This window comes from Furipterus horrens, unplaced genomic scaffold, assembly GCF_987537825.1.
Source record: "Furipterus horrens unplaced genomic scaffold, mFurHor1.1.pri manual_scaffold_8, whole genome shotgun sequence".
Lineage (NCBI taxonomy): Eukaryota > Metazoa > Chordata > Mammalia > Chiroptera > Furipteridae > Furipterus > Furipterus horrens.
This window is the reverse complement of record NW_028327178.1, coordinates 52,729,469-52,747,302: the sequence shown is the minus strand read 5'-3', so window position 1 is coordinate 52,747,302 and position 17,834 is coordinate 52,729,469. Positions and strand designations below refer to the sequence as shown.

Below are 17,834 nucleotides of genomic sequence, written 5' to 3'. Positions count from 1 at the left end.
CTTCCTAGATGTCAGTTAATGTTTCATTATTATTATTACTTTCACTCTCAGTAAGCAGGCATTTAGCCTTTATTATATACTTACAATAAATCACAATAAACTAAATGCTTATTCTGTGCTAAATGCTGGTGCAAACTTATTAAAAATGCTTTTTCTCTCAGCTTACAGTCTGATGATAATGGCTGGCAAATAAGACCAAAGTCACATTAACTATTAAGTTACAGGTGTCCTCAGAAATTCTGGGCACATAGGGAGGGGGTTCATATGCAGAAGGTTGCATTGAAGTTGTGGGTTTTCTGAGAGAGGGAGGCCAGGGATGAATAAGCACAGAGCCAAGAACCACAGTCCTCAGAGGCTTCTGTCTTAAGGCTGTGGCTTCAAGCTTCACAAGCTGATGTTCAAATAAAATGACAATTTATGTAAAAGTGCTTTTCAGGAAGGTATTATGGAATAAAATTACTGTCCAAAATCCCTTGATAATAAGAATCAGCTGGACAGTTATTCTATAGGATTAATAGTCATTTCCCTAGGAATTCTGATTTATCAGGTATTGGTTGGGACCCTGGCACTTCTCTCTTTTCTTTAATGTGCATTCCATGAGATTCCTATCACCAGGGAGGTAATGAGACCATAGTCAACCATATTTGCATTGAACAAAGTATCATACTTATGTAAGCTCCAGTTTTCCTCTTTGTAAAATGATAAAAATAAAAACACCCACCTCACAGAGTCTACTCAGTCCTTATTTTACTTAATATTCTGTGACATCGGATATTGATGATCATTTCCTCATTCTTGAAACTGTCCCTTCTCTTGCTTTCCAAACCAGCACACATTACTGGCCCCTCCCCACTGCTTTGGCCCTTCCTTTCAGACATGAACACAGACTCCTTCTTTCTTCCTGCCAACTTCTCTCATAGGGTTCTTCAGTTTCTACTGCAGAGCTCTTTTCTGGTTCTAGCCTCTCTGTGGGTGATCTTGTGAGCTTCTGTGGTTCTCTTGCTATCTACATGCAATGAGTCACAAATCTATATCTTCAAGCAGTCCCTTTTTTGAATTCCATTCCCATATCCATAAGTGACAATGGAACATGACCTCCCTCTTGCATGTCGCTAAAGCACCTTCAACTAAATATCACTACAACTGAGTTCATGACCTCTATCTATATCAGTTCCCTTTTCGAGTACTCTAACAGGGTCTCAGCCATGCTCTAATCCTTCCTCCTTCTAATATGTATTCTGTCATGCAGCCAGAAGAATATTTTCAGAGTATAAACATGATCATGTTCATCTACTTCAAAACTTTCAACAGTTCCTTATCATCCTCCCAATAACATCATATAACAGTCATGATTTTGTCCTAGACCATTTTTTTCCTTTTTTTTCCTAGACACCCAAGATGCCTGGTAAGTTTCAAAGTTCTCTAAATGAGCTCAGATCATATTGCTCCCATGTAAACCACTCACCTCTCTGAAGATATCTGCCCGTGCTCTATCTTGCCTGTAAGGCCTTGGAACAGCAATTCTCTGCCAGGCTAACTCTTATTTGACCTCAGGTCATCTGGGCAATTCTCCCAATGCTGGGTTAGATGATCAGCTGTGTGTGCCCTGGCAGGGCTCTTCCTCTATCATGCTGTCATGGGCTTTTTATGCAGTTCTCACTTGCATGACCCCATGTGTTTCTTGAGGTCAGGGATTCACACAGGATATGTTACCTTGAACCTAGTTAGGACTTAATAAAAGATATTTTTTCTTCTCTTTATTACTTAAAAAAATTAAAAGTTTTATGTAAATTTGTTGTACTTTTTTTATACTTAATGCCTTAAATACATAATAAAAATAACAAAGGAACTTAATTTCATAATATCTTTAATAGGATATGTTTTGTAACATCTCAATTAGCAAGACACTTGCTGATAGCTGAGGAGGAGGAGGAGTCACCCAGCTAGTCAAAATATTTTCGTAAAATGTAACATTTATTTTGCTGGTGAGTGCTTTCTATTTTACAGAGCACTTCTACATACAGTGTTCTTTCGTCCTCAATTAACTCTGTCAGGCAGTTCTTACTACCCTAATATTGTAGCACTTAATTCTAAGAAGTTCCTTGTTTTGGACAATGTCAAGTAGTTAAGTAGAAAAGTAAGTAGAGTAGTAGGTTACGAACTGCAGACTTAAATACTGTCCTAGAATATCCACATTTCTTGTTGTCCAATTTGTAAGCCAAACAGGAACCAAACCTCACAGCCCATAGTGCTTAGCACTTGGTACATGTTCAATTTTGTCAATTAACTGCACGCAATTATTTTTACCTGGTAATATTAAATATTCCTAGGATATTATTCTAACAATGCCCAGAATAAATAAGTATTTTCTATGGATAAATAAGATGGTAGTATTTTCACACCCTTCAATAAACTGTTAGAAATGAGTGGACATCTCACCTGATGAATAAATACTCACAGTCTAAAACAAAGTTGAAGTCACTGCCATCCCTCTTTAGACCTGCCCCTCATTTCAGACTCTATCTCAGTAGTGGCCCTGTCATTCTTTCAATGCTCTGGCTCTTAAGCCAGAAACCTGGGAGGCATTCCTTACACTTTCTCCCTTACCCACTACCACCACCTTCAAGGCAATCAGTCATCAAACCAGCCAATTTTACTTCTCATCTCAAATCCATGAGTCCTCCCTATCTCTGCTCCACTGTCCAAATTTGAGCCCTTGTCATTGTTCTCCTGGGCTATTATAATGCATGTGAGCTGGTCTCCTTTCCTCTTGTCTAACCCCCATTGACGCACCTCCGTTCTTCAGTTATATGTATCTTTAAAAAAGTGCTAATCTTGCCTTAAAGTTTTCCTGTATAAAGCCCTTCAGTGGGTCACTATTTTCTACAGACAGTGTTCAGAGGCCCTAGTGTGGTTTAGAAAGGATCCATCAAAACGTGGCTCCCAGCTGCATCTCCAGGTTCTCCAACTGCTGCTACAGTTGACCACTTTCAACTCCAGAATTCCCAATTGGTCATGGTCACCTATACCTACCATGCTCCTTTGTGCTTCCAGCCTTTGCTCACACATCCTTTACCTTGAATGCACTTCTCACCTTTCTTGGCCTGATTAACTTTATGCATCCTTCAAGACCAGCATCATCTTTTCCAGGAAGTGCTTCCTGAAGCTCCAGATTGAGCCAAGCACCCCTTCTGGGTACTCTCACAGGAGCCTGTTTGCATCTATATTTTATTATTGCTATGTCATATTGACATCATCTGATTATATATCTGTCTGCCATACAATACATATACCTTAGTATCTAGGGCAATGTCTTGCACATGCTCAGAACTCAGTCAACCCCTGCTGAACTGAGGTGTATTAAGTAAATCAAATTGCCTTTTTTTGTGGATGTTATACCATGTTATGTATTTTTGTCCCCATTTCTGATTTTATGTTTTCAGGTGTCTGTGTTCAACTATGTATTTTTGATTTCTTGGGCTTTTGCTCTGCCATATGCCAAGCTACGCCGTCTGGCTTCAAGTGTCTGCACTGTCTGGACATGTGTGATCATCGTCTGCAAAATGTTGTACCAGCTGCAAACCATTAATCCTGAGACTTTTTCTGTTAACTGTTCCTTGGTGAGACTCAAAGATGGGGGACTCTTCTTTACTGAGCTTTAGGGAAGTGAGGTGGATATTGGGGAATCTACATCCCCAAGTATATCTTTCTGGCCTTTAAGTTACCTCAGCAGGCTGGATATATTCTGGTCTAGTATGCTGGACCCAAGTCTCTAGTCCTAATGAGATTTCCCCCTTGAAATTGGTCTTCCCCTTCTCCGCCCCCCCCCCTACCATGTTCTTAGGCTCAAAACTGAAGGAAAATAACCTGAACTATTCTAATCTGTAGAGCCACTTTTTTACTCCCTTTTCTCTTCTTTTCAGCCAAATGAAAATCAGACTGATATACCTTTCCAGCAGTTGAACAAGTCTCTACTCTACAATGCTCCTGTTGTCCCAACAGAGTGGGTCGGCATGAGGAAGTCTTCACCTTTGCTCGTCTACCTGAGGGTAAAGGCTTTGTTGTACTGAGTTGGTGCCTCTGCACAGTTATTTTCTAGAATCTTTTCCCTTGCAACCCCCAATATCACATTTGATAGTAACCTCATCCTATGTGGCATTTAGAATCACCTTTGAGACAAATGAGTAAATATTAAAGTCAGTATTATATTGTGCTGAAAATAAATTTATCAAGTAGTTTGTGATTAATTGAATAAAGCAGACAGATAAAGTTATTGGAATATTATAAACCCACTGAAAGATTGAGAGAGATTGGTAATGTCAGGCATTAAAAGTTGTACAAAATATATTAATGAAGAGTTTTTTTAATAAAATGAAATTTAGACTGTACATAGTATAATCTCTTTTAGATGCAAAGAAAAAAATGAATAAAATATATCAAATGGTCAGAAGTAATTATTTCTGAGAAGCAGGTGTAGCATTACAAAAATTTTTTTGCCATCTAAATTCTATTTCTCTACAGTTTTTAATAAAGGGCATATATTACAGTAAGAGGTAATCAAATAAAGAGCATACCTTTGAAAAGGAACTTTGCAAGCAGTTGTAAGAAACATAATGAATTTACTTCGGATTTTTCACATTTTACTTTGATGGATAATGAGCAATCTTAGTATTATTATGTTGACAAGACACTTTAAAATGAGACATTTTTATTCAACACCTGGAATTTTTAAATGTACTAAGCACCCCATTTTTCTTTGACTATGGTAGATATCACATGGCAAAATATATGGCAGATATTATTTGTAATGTTTATAAATAATATCAACCATATTCACCATGTAATATACAAATGATATCTACCATAAAGAGCTGTTATATAGAAAAAAAACATGATATTTTAAAAGTATGATTAGAATAGTATCTGGAACATATAGTTACATAAATGTTAATGATTTTATTATTATTATTGTTATTATCATCATTATTATTTTTACTATTTTATCATCATACTTCTCAAAAATTTTCCCTCTATGCTTATCCTACTCCTCCAGCTTAGTCTGTACCTCAGGATGTACTTGCAAAACACCATAATTTGTACTTCTAGTTGCCAATAAGGTTAGACCACCCTCCCAAGGCTACTGGACACTGCTTCCTGGTACTTTTTCAGGAACAGGCTTTTGTGTAGAGATCTTATTATCATGTAAATTAGCCTGATTTTCTTAAGGGAGATAACTCCACCTTGTTACCAGACAACAAGGAAACTGAACAGTGAATTTAATACTATATTTTATAGATGTGGGGTTTTATAAAGCTTTGACCTATTAGACATCAAGAATGGAATCAAATGATTTATTATTAGGATTGCTTAAAATTACCAGGTCATAAAGCATTTGGCTTCACACAGCTGTGTTTTCTTGATTTGTAGAATAATCTCCTGATGCTGGCCATTCTGGCCTTTGAGGTTACAGTTTACCGCCATCAGGAATACTACCGAGGGCGAAACAACCTCACAGCCCCTGTATCCAAGACCATCTTTCATGACATTACAAGACTCCATCTAGATGATGGACTTATTAATTGTGCCAAATATTTCATAAATTACTTCTTCTACAAGTTTGGTCTGGAGGTGAGTTTCCTTGCTGACATGTTTTCTTTCTATTTTCTGTGCTGATCTTCAGGATAAGTATAAGGAGATTCTCCTGAAAGGTTTACCTCGCTTGGTTGAAAGTTTTCCAAGACAATGTGTCAATGGCTCCCGTCTTGCAACAGTTAACTCAGCCTCACTGGATCACTTCTCCTTTTAACTGATTTCTTGTAAAATAAAATGTTATATATTTTTTCTGTTTTGTGCATTCTGGAAATGTAACCTTAGACAAAATGAACTGTTTTGACCTGAAATGGTTGTGGTAGTGCCTGTGATTTTCATGAAGAGATCATAACTTGTTCTCCTCACAGTTTGAAATGGTTCTTGTTAATAGTGATGTCATCAGATTTTTCCTTGGAAGTAATTTGTACAGTGTTTCTGTCTTCACGCAAAAAGAAAAGACCTAGTGATTATGTGCAGAGAAACCTACCTCAGGAATGCAGGTCTCTGCCCCTGTAAAGGGCTGACAGCTGACACCACATTCCTTTCTATAAACCCAATTTTCTGCCTCTTTTAATCTTTATACAGACCTGTTTCCTACTGTCAGTTAACGTAATTGGTCAGCGAATGGATTTCTATGCCATGATTCATGCTTGCTGGCTGATTGCTGTCTTATATCGACGCAGAAGAAAAGCCATTGCGGAGATCTGGCCCAAGTACTGCTGCTTCCTGGCATGCATCATCACGTTCCAGTACCTCATCTGCATTGGCATCCCCCCTGCTCCCTGCCAAGGTGAGGGTGCCTCCCCAGGAGCCAGCTGCTCTTATGATCCACCCATACATCGTGCACAGTGGGCAAAGGGCAGCAAAGAAGCATATTGATTTTGCTCTTCACCACCTCCCTCCCTGCAGATTACCCATGGAGATTCAAGGGTGCCAACTTCAATGACAACATCATAAAGTGGCTTTACTTCCCAGACTTCATTGTGCGGCCCAACCCTGTGTTTCTCATCTGTAAGTGTTGCAGACTTGGGGCTACAGAGCACTGGTATTTGGTTTTATATTTGCTAATCCATCTTCATGCATTATGCATCAGTGCTTTTGCTTCTTCCATTGCACTTTATAATCATGTAAAAGGCTGTCTCAATGCATTAATATCACAGGTCATTAATGGCTTCTACTTGTCTTATTACATTTGCAAAATTAATAAATAAATGTTGAAATGCCATATTCACTTTCATAATTTCACCTCCAAACAAACGTACCTACTCCACCCCCCAATGCACACCCCTACATACCTACCTTCTGGAAGGTAGATTGGAGAGGGAGACGTATTTTGTGAAGCAGTTGTTTCTGACTGCCACCACTGACAGACCAAACCTGAAGATAAGACTGTGTTATCCAGGGAGGTGGTACACAAACTCTCCATGCTCCTGAGCTGGGCCAAAGCCCCAAACCCTTCAAAGGGAAGCTGATAATCCAAAGGTCAAGCATGTCATCTCCCACCTACAACAGAGAGTGCTGGGTGCTATGGAAAACCAGAGTCACTTCGTGGCCCAAACACATTCAAATTTAATTTAAAAACAACAACAAAGCAACTTGGGCTGGAGGCAGCCAGCCTAGCTGGAGTGAGTGTCTGTTCTGGGCCATTGGCCACAAGGACAGCTCCATCAGACTTCTCCACTATCACAAATCTGCCCATAATTGTCACTTGATGTCACCAAGACTTCACTACAGAGTGTGTTCTGAGAAGAGTCTGATTACAAATGCAAAAGGGAGTGGAGAGGATAAAAAAAGTCAGAAATGTCTGCTTCTACCCCATGTAAAAAGATAAAGATGGGGAAAAGTGCTCAAATGGTCTCCTCAAAACTTTGGTAAGAGATAAATGCAAATAGTCTTGAAGGCCAGTAATTGACACCTGATACTTTCATTCACAAACATGTAGACAGAGTCTGAGAACTCTCTCACTTTGAGCCCCTGAAATGTCTGTGGTCCCTCCTGCAACCCCAATGTAGGGGAAGACGGGATTTGGCCCTAGCATTGGAATACAGAAAGAATTTTGGGAACACAATTCCCTAAGGAGTTAAGGAGCAGGACTGTTTTCTACATATGTAAACCCAGATTTAATTATCCTACCTCTGTCTTGCCAGATGACTTCATGCTGCTTCTGTGTGCCTCTTTACAACGGCAGATTTTTGAGGATGAAAATAAGGCCGCAGTGCGAATCATGGCAGGGGACAATGTTGAGATTTGCATGAACCTTGATGCAGCTTCCTTCAGCCAACATAATCCTGTACCAGATTTCATTCACTGCAGGTAAGGATAGCTACACGGTTTCAAAGCCACTTCAGTGTGTGCCTTTCACTCAGAATAAATACCTCTGCTTCCAGTTCTCTCTCTGCCATTCTTGAGACAGGGTGGTTCAGTAGTCTAGAAGCTGAGCCTCTGAATTATAGATCTACTTCTGCTTTTGTCAGCATTAACCACACATTTTTGGCCTTAGTTTTTATCCTCTTATTCACGCACAAACTGGTATGTATCCATTACACTGCTTTCTGGTTCTCTACCAGAGATCTCTCCTCCTCATGCCTAATCCCTTCTCCTCATCCTCTGTCCCTCATTCTGGTCTCCTGTCTCTCCTCATCCCCCATATTCAGTGGGCTCCTGGACAATAGTCACCTCAGATGCCCTATGCTGGCATTCTCCTGGAGCTCTCTCTTCTCCAGTGTTGTGCATTACTCCCTTTGTCACACATTTTCTGCTCTCCTCAGTCTGGTAACAGCAGATCTTGGCAGTCTGGTCATTTCTTCCACAGAGTTTGTGTTTAAACCAAACTAAATTTCTCACAGTGTATTCCTTCTGCATTCTCTGTGTTCCCAAGTTCTCATAGTTTTGTCACCTGACACCCACCCCTGGAGAGCATTCCCATATGCCTCCCCAACAACTCCTTCATCCTGTAAAACCTTTCAGACTCAACTCAACCATCACTAGGAGTGGGGCAAATTGGTGTAATTTTTATGCCCCCTTCACACATGCATGCATGCATGCATGCACACACACATCTGTCCTGTATGCTTTCTGATAATAGGTCTGGACTGAATCATTAACCCTACCTGTGATGATCCTGGGAAACTGAGACATGATGACATTTTATCTACTGTCCTTTGGGTATGAAGTCAAGAAAGAGTGTAATATATTTTAGAAAAAAATTATGAAAACATTTAAGTGTTGAATATTATACTCTAAAAAGAGTAAAGTTCCAAATTTCACTTATCTAACAAAGTACCTTTATAGCCCAATTTATTCTCTAACAATGTAGGTCAAGTGTGGTGCAAATTTTATTAAGAGATTACTTATTAATCCCTATAAAATAACAATTTACAAATCAAAGAAGTAACCCATAATTGGCCTTTCTATGCTTTTCCCCAAACCTGGGAAGAGAAACAACCACAGCAAAACGTTTAAAACAAAACAGCTCTAATTACACAAATATAGATGGGATGAGGCCTGTAGTGACTACTTCTGACAGGTGCCATAACTGCACTTGGGAAACTCCCATCAACAATTTACTGCAAGATGACTGAGACCTGAATGCTGCTTCATCTTCCATCAAGAAGGTCAGAGGGGAAGAATGGCTTCCTAAAAAGGAATCTTGACTCCACTCAGGGACAGAGTATTGGACAGAGCGTACAAGTGCCAGTGGCTGGCTGTGTCTGCTTTGTCAGACATGACACTGTCTCAGCTACAAAGAGAGCCTTTTATCTCTAGTAAAACCTTTGTGTGTAACATGAAGTTGTTTAAATCTACTTATTTGTAGTTGATCAAAAAAAAATTCTTTTTAAAATTTTTTATTTTATATTAGTTTGGGCTGTACAGTATAGTGGTTAGATAATTATTTAATTTATGAATTGGTCAACCTGATCATTCCAGTGCCCATCTGGCACCATACACAGTTATTACAATATTATTGACTATATTCCCTATGCTGTACTTTACATTCCTCTGTTTTGTAACTACTAATTTGTACTACTTACTCCCTTTACCTTTCTCACCCATCCTCACAGCCCCCTCCCATCTGGAAATCCTCAGTTTGTTCACTCTATCTGAGTCTGTTTCTGTTCTGTTTGTTTGCTTATTTTGTTCTTTAAATTCAACATATAAGTGAAATTATATGGTATTAGTCTTTCTCTGTCTGACTTTTGCCTTAGTATAATACCCTCTAGTTTCAAATGTTAAGATTTCATTCTCTTTTATAACCAAATAATATTCCATTGTTGATGGGTACCAAATCTTCCTTATCTAATCATTTATTGATGGGCACATGGGTTGCTTGCATATCTTGTCTATTTTAAATAATGCTGCAGTGAACATAGGGGTGCAAATATCTTTTCAAATTAGTGTTTTGGATTTCTTTGACTATATTACTAGAAGTAGAACTGTTGCATCATAAGACAGCTCAATTTTTAATATTTTGAGGAACCTCTACATTTTTTTCATAATGGCTGCATGAATTTGCAATCGTGGCAACAGCGTACTAGGGTTCCCTATTCTTCACATTCTCACCAACACTCGTTTATTGATTTACTGACAGCTATTCTGACAGCTGTGAAAATAAATTTTATTGTGGTTTTAATTTACATTCCTCTGATTAGTGATGTTGAACATCTTTTCATATGACTGTTGGCCATCAGTATGTTCTCTTTGGAGAAATATCTATTCTGGTCTTTGGCCCTTTTTTTTTTCATTGGATTGCTTGCTTTCTTTTGGTGTCGAGTTGTATGATTTTTTAAATAAATTCTGGATATTAACCCCTTATCAGATGTATCATTGGCAAATATCTATACCCATTTAATAGGTTGTCAGTTGTTATTTAATTCTGTTGATGGTTTCCTTTGTTGTACAGAAAACTTTTCATTTCGCTGTAGTCTCATTTTCTTTTGTTTTACTTGCCTGAGGAAATATATCAGAAAAATATGTAACTAAGAACAATGTCAGAGTTTTCTGCTTATATATTCTTCTAGAAGTTTTAGTTTCTGGTCTTACATTTAAGTCTTCAATCCATTTTGAGTTTATTCCTGAATATGATATCACAAGGTGGTCTAGTATTATATTTTGCATGTATATGTCCAATTTTCCCAACACTATTTACTGAATAGACTATCTTTACCCCATTGTATGTTCTTGCCTCCTTTTTTATAGATATTTATTCTATTACAGTTTCCCAATTGCCCTCCTTTGCCCTCTTCCATCCATCCCACCTCCCACTCCCACAGTCAATCCCCACACCATTGTTCATGTCCATGGGTCATTCACACATGTTCTTTGACTAGTCTCTTAACCATCTTTTTATCATTCTGCCCATCCTCCCTCTCCTCTGGGAACTGTCAGTTTGTTCCATGTTTTCATGACTCTGGCTCTATTTTCCTTGTTAGTTTATATTGTTCATTAGAATTCTCTTATAAGTGAGATCATATGGTATTTGTCTTCCGACTGGCTTATTTCACCTACCATAATAGTCTCTAGTTCCAACCATGCTGTTGCAAAAGGTAGAAATTCCTTCTTTCTTTCAACTGCATAATATTCCATTGGGTAAATGTACCACAGCTTCTTAATGCACTCATCTACTGATGGACACCTAGGCTGTTTCCAACACTTGGCTATTGTAAATACCACTGCTAGGAACATAGGGGTGCATGAGTTCTTTTGAATTAGTGTTTCAGAATTCTTTATTTTTCCTCTTCTTTTTCTCATTTTATTTATTTATTTTTTAAAACTTATTTATTTTGGGAGGAACCCCCGCTCTGTAACAATTCCCCCCTCTCAGATTTAAGATCCATTATAATCTGATAAAGGACAATAGGCGAAGGTTTCATGCTCCTCTAGCTTTTTCAAGCTGGACATGGTCATTGTCCTACCTACCCTTGGGTCCATAAGTCCATAATAAAAGTAAGGGTGTGGAGGGAGGGTGGCCTTCCCACATGGGGAAGGATCTTGCAGACTCCAGGTCAGTTGGCTGTACCCGGACAATGGCTGGCATTTTTGTTGTGTTCTAGGGTCAACAGATTTGGCAACAGGGTTAAAAGGCATCATTCAATCCATAACCACTAGATGAAAAAAGACAGGGATTAATTTTTCAATGTCCCACATTAGGAAAAAAAAAAAGGCTTCTTTGGAGGAAGGTGTGCAAGGCACGTCATACTTGTCCAAAGGCCTTTTGCCCATTATATTTAGTTTGGGCTGAGGGGAATATTTTAGGTTTCTCCCCTCAGACCTCTGGGTCCTTTCTGTCCAAGCCATTAGCATAGAAAAGAGAAACCAGTTTTAAAGTGAATCCCACAGACCACCCCATACTTCACCAACCCAACCATATAGTTCAGCCAAACCATTGAGTCTCAGGAAGCAGTGATGCAGATGGGCTTCTTAAGTGAGGCCTATATGTACAGACAATCAGTCAGGTAATGAGATTATAGGCTTATGCCCTATGAAAACAGAACACATATGTTAATTTATGCAACATAACCCACAAAACAGTCTCTAAATCTGCAAGACTGTCTTATTGGAAAGACATCCAGTTGCAAGGTATTTGACATTCTTCTTGCCTGTAAATTAAGCATCTTTGATGATGTCACAGACCTAGTTTAACTTTCAAATGAAAACAAACTTTAAATGAGGATAAACTTTAAAGATAGTTAGCTGTACTACTTTATAGTCTATCACTGAGTATTGTGATTTTCCTTGAATCACGATTTTTCTTCTTAAGATTACCCTCCTTGTCATTAAAGGGACTGCATTCAGTCCATTTTTAATTTATCCTGTTCATTTGCGTAAACACAACAAGAGCAGCAAATGATCACATATGATCTTTACATTTGGTTTGTTGGAACTTACACGAGGAACGTTTAAGGTGACTTTCAGTCTGCCCTTCAGGGCACAGAAGCTGAGCCATATACCTACCATTAAGCTTTGCCTATAAGCACCTGTATTTCCAAGTTCTTTGGATTTTCCATTGTGCCTTAAGTTCCCTTTTAGCCATCTTTCAGGAGAGCAACCTTTGTTCCTTTCCTGGAAAGATTGCCATGAACTGCACAACCAACCAAGGTACCAGGCCTTTTTTTCTCATGAACTTTTATTACCTTCAAAAGTCAATCCCAGCTCCTCAGGGCTTTTTGATAACAACCAGAGCCCTGGCATGCCTCCTTTAGGCATGACATTCCAATCAAAGTCTTGGTCAACAAAACCTCTATTAACAACTGGTCTTATTAGTTTTATGCAAAGAACCCTATGTCATTACTTACGTCTTCAGAATGCCAAATTCTAGAGGGATCAGGTAGGGAGAAAAATATACAGTGTGAAGGATAATCCTTGTCCTTCTAATATTCACTAAAATTGCATTTCCATACTTTACATTTTCTTTTATTCACTTTCCTACATGTGAGGGGTTTTTTTGCAGGGGGAGGGGGCATTTGCTGACTCATTTAATTTATTTTCCTTTCATATTTTAACCCCACTAAAACATTTTTTTGTTTGTTTTTCTATTACAGTTGTCTCACTTTTTTCCCTATTGCTTCCCTGCACCTTGCCCACCTCTTCTCCCACAGTCAGGCCCCACCCAGTTGTCCATGTCCATGGGTCATTTATACATGGTCTTTGACTAGACCCTTCCTCTCTTACCTTCTTCTTGCCCGCACCCCTCCCCCCTTGTCACTGTTAGTCTACTCCTTGTTTATATGCCTCTAGCTCAATTTTGCTCGTTTGTTTGTGTTGTAGATTAGTCTCCTGTAATAGGTGATAGCATATGGTATTTTTCTTTCATTGTTGGTCTTATTTCACTAAGCATAATTCTCTCTAGTGCCATCCAGGTTGTTGAAAATGGTAGAAGTTCCTTCTTTCTTTCTGCTACATAGTACTCCATTGTGTAAATGTACCACAGTTTTTTGACCCACTCATCTACAGATGGGCACTTAGGTTGTTTCCAGCACTTGGCTATTATAAATAGTCCTGCTATGAACATAAGGGTGCATAGGTTCTTCTGAATTAGTGTTTCAGGATTCTTCAGATATAATCCTAGCAATAGAATTGCTGGCTCAAAAGGCAGTTCCATATTAGTTTTTTGAGGAAATTCCATACTGTTTTCCATAGGGCTGCACCAGTCTGCATTCCCACCAACAGAGCACTATGGTTCCCTTTTCTCCACATCCTCGCCAGCACATGTTGTTTGTTGATTTGTTGATGATGGCCATTCTGACTGGTGTAAAGTAGTATCTCATTGTGGTTTTTATTTGCATCTTTCTGATGGCTGGTGATGTTGAAAATTTTTTCATATGTCTATAAGCCATCTGTATGTCCTCCTTAGAGAAGTGCCTATTCAGGTCCTTTGCCCATTTTTTAATTAGATTGTTTGCCTTCCTGGTGTTGAGTTGTATGAGTTCTTTATATATTTTGTAGATTAAACCCTTTTTCAATGTATCATTGGTTAATATGGTCTCCCATACAGTTGGTTCCCTTTTCATCTTTATGATGGTTTCTTTAGCAGAAGCTATTTAGTTTGATATAGTCCTGTTTGTTTATTTTTTCTTTATTTAATTTGCCCTAATAGGTATATTGGCAAAAATATTGCTATGTGGGCTATCTGAAATTTTGTTGCTTATGCTTTCCACTAGTACTTTTATGGTATCCTGACTTACACTTAAGAGATTTATCCATTTTAAATTTATTCTGGTGTATGGTGTTATTTGGTGGCCTAGTTTTTTCCTTCCTTCCTTTCTTTCTTCCTTTCTTTCTTCCTTCCTTTCATCCTTTCTTCCTTCTGTCCTTTCTTTTTTGCATGTATCAGTTCAGTTCTCCAAACATTATATATTGAAGAGACTATATTTAACCCACTGTAATATTCATGCCCCCTTTGTCAAATATTAATTGAACATAGACCTGGGTTTATTTCTGTGCTCTCTATTCTGTTCCATTGATCTATATGTCTGTTCTTATGCCAGTACTATGCTGTTTTGATCACAGTGGCTTTGTAATATAGTTTAACCTCAGGTATTGTGATTCCTTTAATTGAACTCTTCTTTCTCAAGCTTGCTGAGGCTATTTGTGGTCTTTTTTTTTTTTTTTTTTTTTTGATTCCATATAAATTTTTGAAGTATTTGTTCTAGGTCAGTGAAATGTGCCATTGGTATTTTAATAGGAATTTCATTGGATATATAGATTGCTTTAGGTAGTATGGACATTTTAATGATGTTAATTATTCCAATCCACAAACCTGATACATCCTTTCATTTATTTGTATCTTTGTCAATTTCTTTCTTCAGTGTTCTATAGTTTTCTGGGTACAGGTCTTTTACCTCCTTGATTAAATTTATTGCTAGGTACTTTATTTTTCTTGTTTCTATAGTAAATGGAATGTTTTTCTGGTTTCTCTTTGTTGGTGTACAAAAATGCCATTGATTTCTGAATATTGACTTTGTATCCTGCTATTTTCCTAAATTCACTTATTAGGTCAAGTAGTTTTTTGGGGGGAGACTATAGGGTTTTCTATGTACACTATCATGTCATCTGCAAATAATGACAGTTTTATTTTCTTCTTTCCAATTTGGATGCCTTCTATTTCCTTTTTTGTCTGATTGCTCTGGCTAGAACTTTCAGTACTATGTTGAATAAGAGTGCTGAAAGCAGACACACTTGTCTTCTTTCTGATCTTAAGGGAAAATTTTTTCGTTTTTGACAATTAAGTATGATGTTGGCAGTAGGTTTCTCCTATATGGCCTTTATTACGTTGATCTACGCTTACACTATTTCCACTTTGCTGAGTATTTTTTTGATAAATGAGTGCTAGGTTTTATCAAATGCTTTTTCAGCATCTATTGATAGGATTATGTGATTTTTGTCCTTCATTTTGTTTATGTGCTTGATTATGTTTACTGACTTGCCAATGTTGTACTGTCCTAGTGTCCTTCGTATAAATCCCACTTAATCATGGTGTATGATCTTTTTAATATATTGCTGGATCTGGACTGTCAATATTTTGTTGAGGATTTTAGCATCTATATTCATCAGACATATTGACTTGTAATATTTTTTCTAGTTGTGTCTTTACTTGATTTTTGGAATTAGGATCGTCAGCAACCATCCGTCTTGAGAGACGATGGTGTAGCTTCTTAAGAGTCTATCTGCACCGCCGAGAATGGCTGTGCAGTCCGACTCGGGAGTGACACGGTATCTGTCTCCTCCCGTGTTGAATCGACATCTTGCAATGACGCTGGAGTGTCCTCTCCAGTGAAGCTGAAGCTACAGAGCCTTGAGAGACGATGCTGTAGCTTCTTAAGAGTCTATCTGCACCGCCGAGAATGGCTGTGCAGTCCGACTCGGGAGTGACACGGTATCTGTCTCCTCCCGTGTTGAATCGACATCTTGCGATGACGCTGGAGTGTCCTCTCCAGTGAAGCTGAAGCTACAGAGCCTGGGCAGGGTGATATGGAGGGTCTGCTGTTGCCCATGCAGCAGACCCGCCCTCTCTTCGCAGCTGAAGGGTCCAAGGGAAAGACGGAGTCAATACAGCTTGGCTTCAGGTGTGCCGCAGGAGTTGCCGGTGTTGACTACAACGTCAAACCGCCTTAGGGACTCTGGCTCCGGATTTTCTGTCGGGGTTTACTCCCTTAGCCTTTCCCCTGAAGAGGTATGCCGCAAGGCAGCGGAGGTTTTTTGGAATACTGGCCTAAAAAGAGTTTAGGATTTTTTTTCCCTCTTCTTGAATGTTTTGGAATATTTTGAGAAAGATAGGAGTTAGCCATTCTTTGAATGTTTGATAAAATTCACCTGTTAAGCCATCAGGGCCTAGAGTTTTGTGGACCAGGAATTTTTTGATTACTGCTTCAGTGGTTGTTATCTGTGTAGTCAGTCTTTTTGCTTCTTCTTGACTCAGTTTTGGAATGTTGAATATTTCTAGAAATGTATCCATTTTGCCCAGGTTATCCAATCTTGGCATATAGTTGTTCATAGTGATATCTTACAATCCTTTGTATTTTTGTAGTATCGGTTGTTACTTCTCTTCCATTTCTGATTTTATTTATTTGGGTCCTCTCTCTTTTTTTTCTTAATGAATCTGGTGGAAGGCTTATTGATTTTATCATTTCAAAGAACCAGCTCCTGGATTCCTTGTTCCTTTGGATTGTATTTTTAGTCTCTATGTCATTTAATTCTTCTCTGATCTTAATTATGTCCTTCCTTCTACTGTCTCTTGGCTTTGTTTGTTGTTGTTCCTCTAGTTCTTTTAGATGTAGCATTGGGTTGTTTATTTAAGGTTTTTCTGTCCTCTTTATGTAGGCATGTATTGCTATGAACTTCCATCTCAGGACTGCCTTTGCTGTGTCCCATAGGTTTTGGGTTGTTGTGCATTCATTTTCATTTGTTTTCAGGTACTTTTTAATTTCCTCTTTAATCTCATTGTTAACCATTCATTATTTAGTAGCATGCTATTCAGTCTCGATGTCTTTAAATGTTTTTGAGTTTTTTCTTGAAGTTCGTTTTTAGTTTCAATCCATTGTGATCCAAGAAGATGTCTGATTTGATTTCAATATTCTTGAATTTATTGAGGCTTGTTTTGTGTCCTACTCTGTTGTGTGTCTTTGAAAAAGATCTATGTGCATTTGTAAAGAATGTATATATTGCTTTCTTGGGGTAAAATGCTCTGTAAATATCAATTAAGTCCATTTGATATAGAGTGTCATTCAATGCCACAATATACTTGTCGATTTTTTGTTTGGACAATCTATCCATTGTTGACAGTGTTTGGGTTCCAAATATTCCCTGTAAAAAAAGTTTCAAAGGCCTGCAAATTATGTAAATATGTAGGGGCTTCAGATGTTGTTTTTAAGAAGTAGCAAGGACTTGCTAAAAAGCCTTGGAGAGAGGAATGTAGGGAGGAGTGTTGTAGCAATTGGTGATTTACAAGCTAAAAGGACCTCAGCCTCTATCACCTTCCATTTGCTTGTGTCTGGTTTATAACATTTGTGAAAGTTATACTTTACCAAATATCTAGTCCTTTGAAGATAAATTGCTTCGCAGAGAATTCATCCCTGGATGGAAAGCTATGCTGCTGCCAAAGATAACCTTAAAACCTTATGAATTTCTGTTCCTGTTACTGCCAAGACATTCCTACTGTCCTGCCCAGCCCCCTTCTTTCTAAGGCTGTTTCCCACCAAAGAAGAAACAAAGGGACATTACCAGTATATAAGCCCCTGCCTAAAAATCCA

At 38.3% G+C, this 17,834-nt stretch overlaps 1 protein-coding gene across 6 annotated transcripts in view; it reads left to right on the top strand.

Annotated features, from left to right (window-relative positions):
• PIEZO2 (piezo type mechanosensitive ion channel component 2) overlaps nt 1–17,834 on the top strand; it is a 641,878-nt gene that overhangs the window by 531,461 nt on the left and 92,583 nt on the right. For all 6 annotated transcript variants that reach the window (XM_090285823.1, XM_090285821.1, XM_090285819.1 and 3 more), the window contains 6 exons: nt 3,444–3,620; nt 3,924–4,049; nt 5,428–5,628; nt 6,175–6,379; nt 6,499–6,600; nt 7,737–7,902. In XM_090285823.1, the coding sequence (XP_090141949.1) occupies nt 3,444–3,620; nt 3,924–4,049; nt 5,428–5,628; nt 6,175–6,379; nt 6,499–6,600; nt 7,737–7,902 (977 nt within the window). The remainder of the gene's footprint in view (nt 1–3,443; nt 3,621–3,923; nt 4,050–5,427; nt 5,629–6,174; nt 6,380–6,498; nt 6,601–7,736; nt 7,903–17,834) is intronic.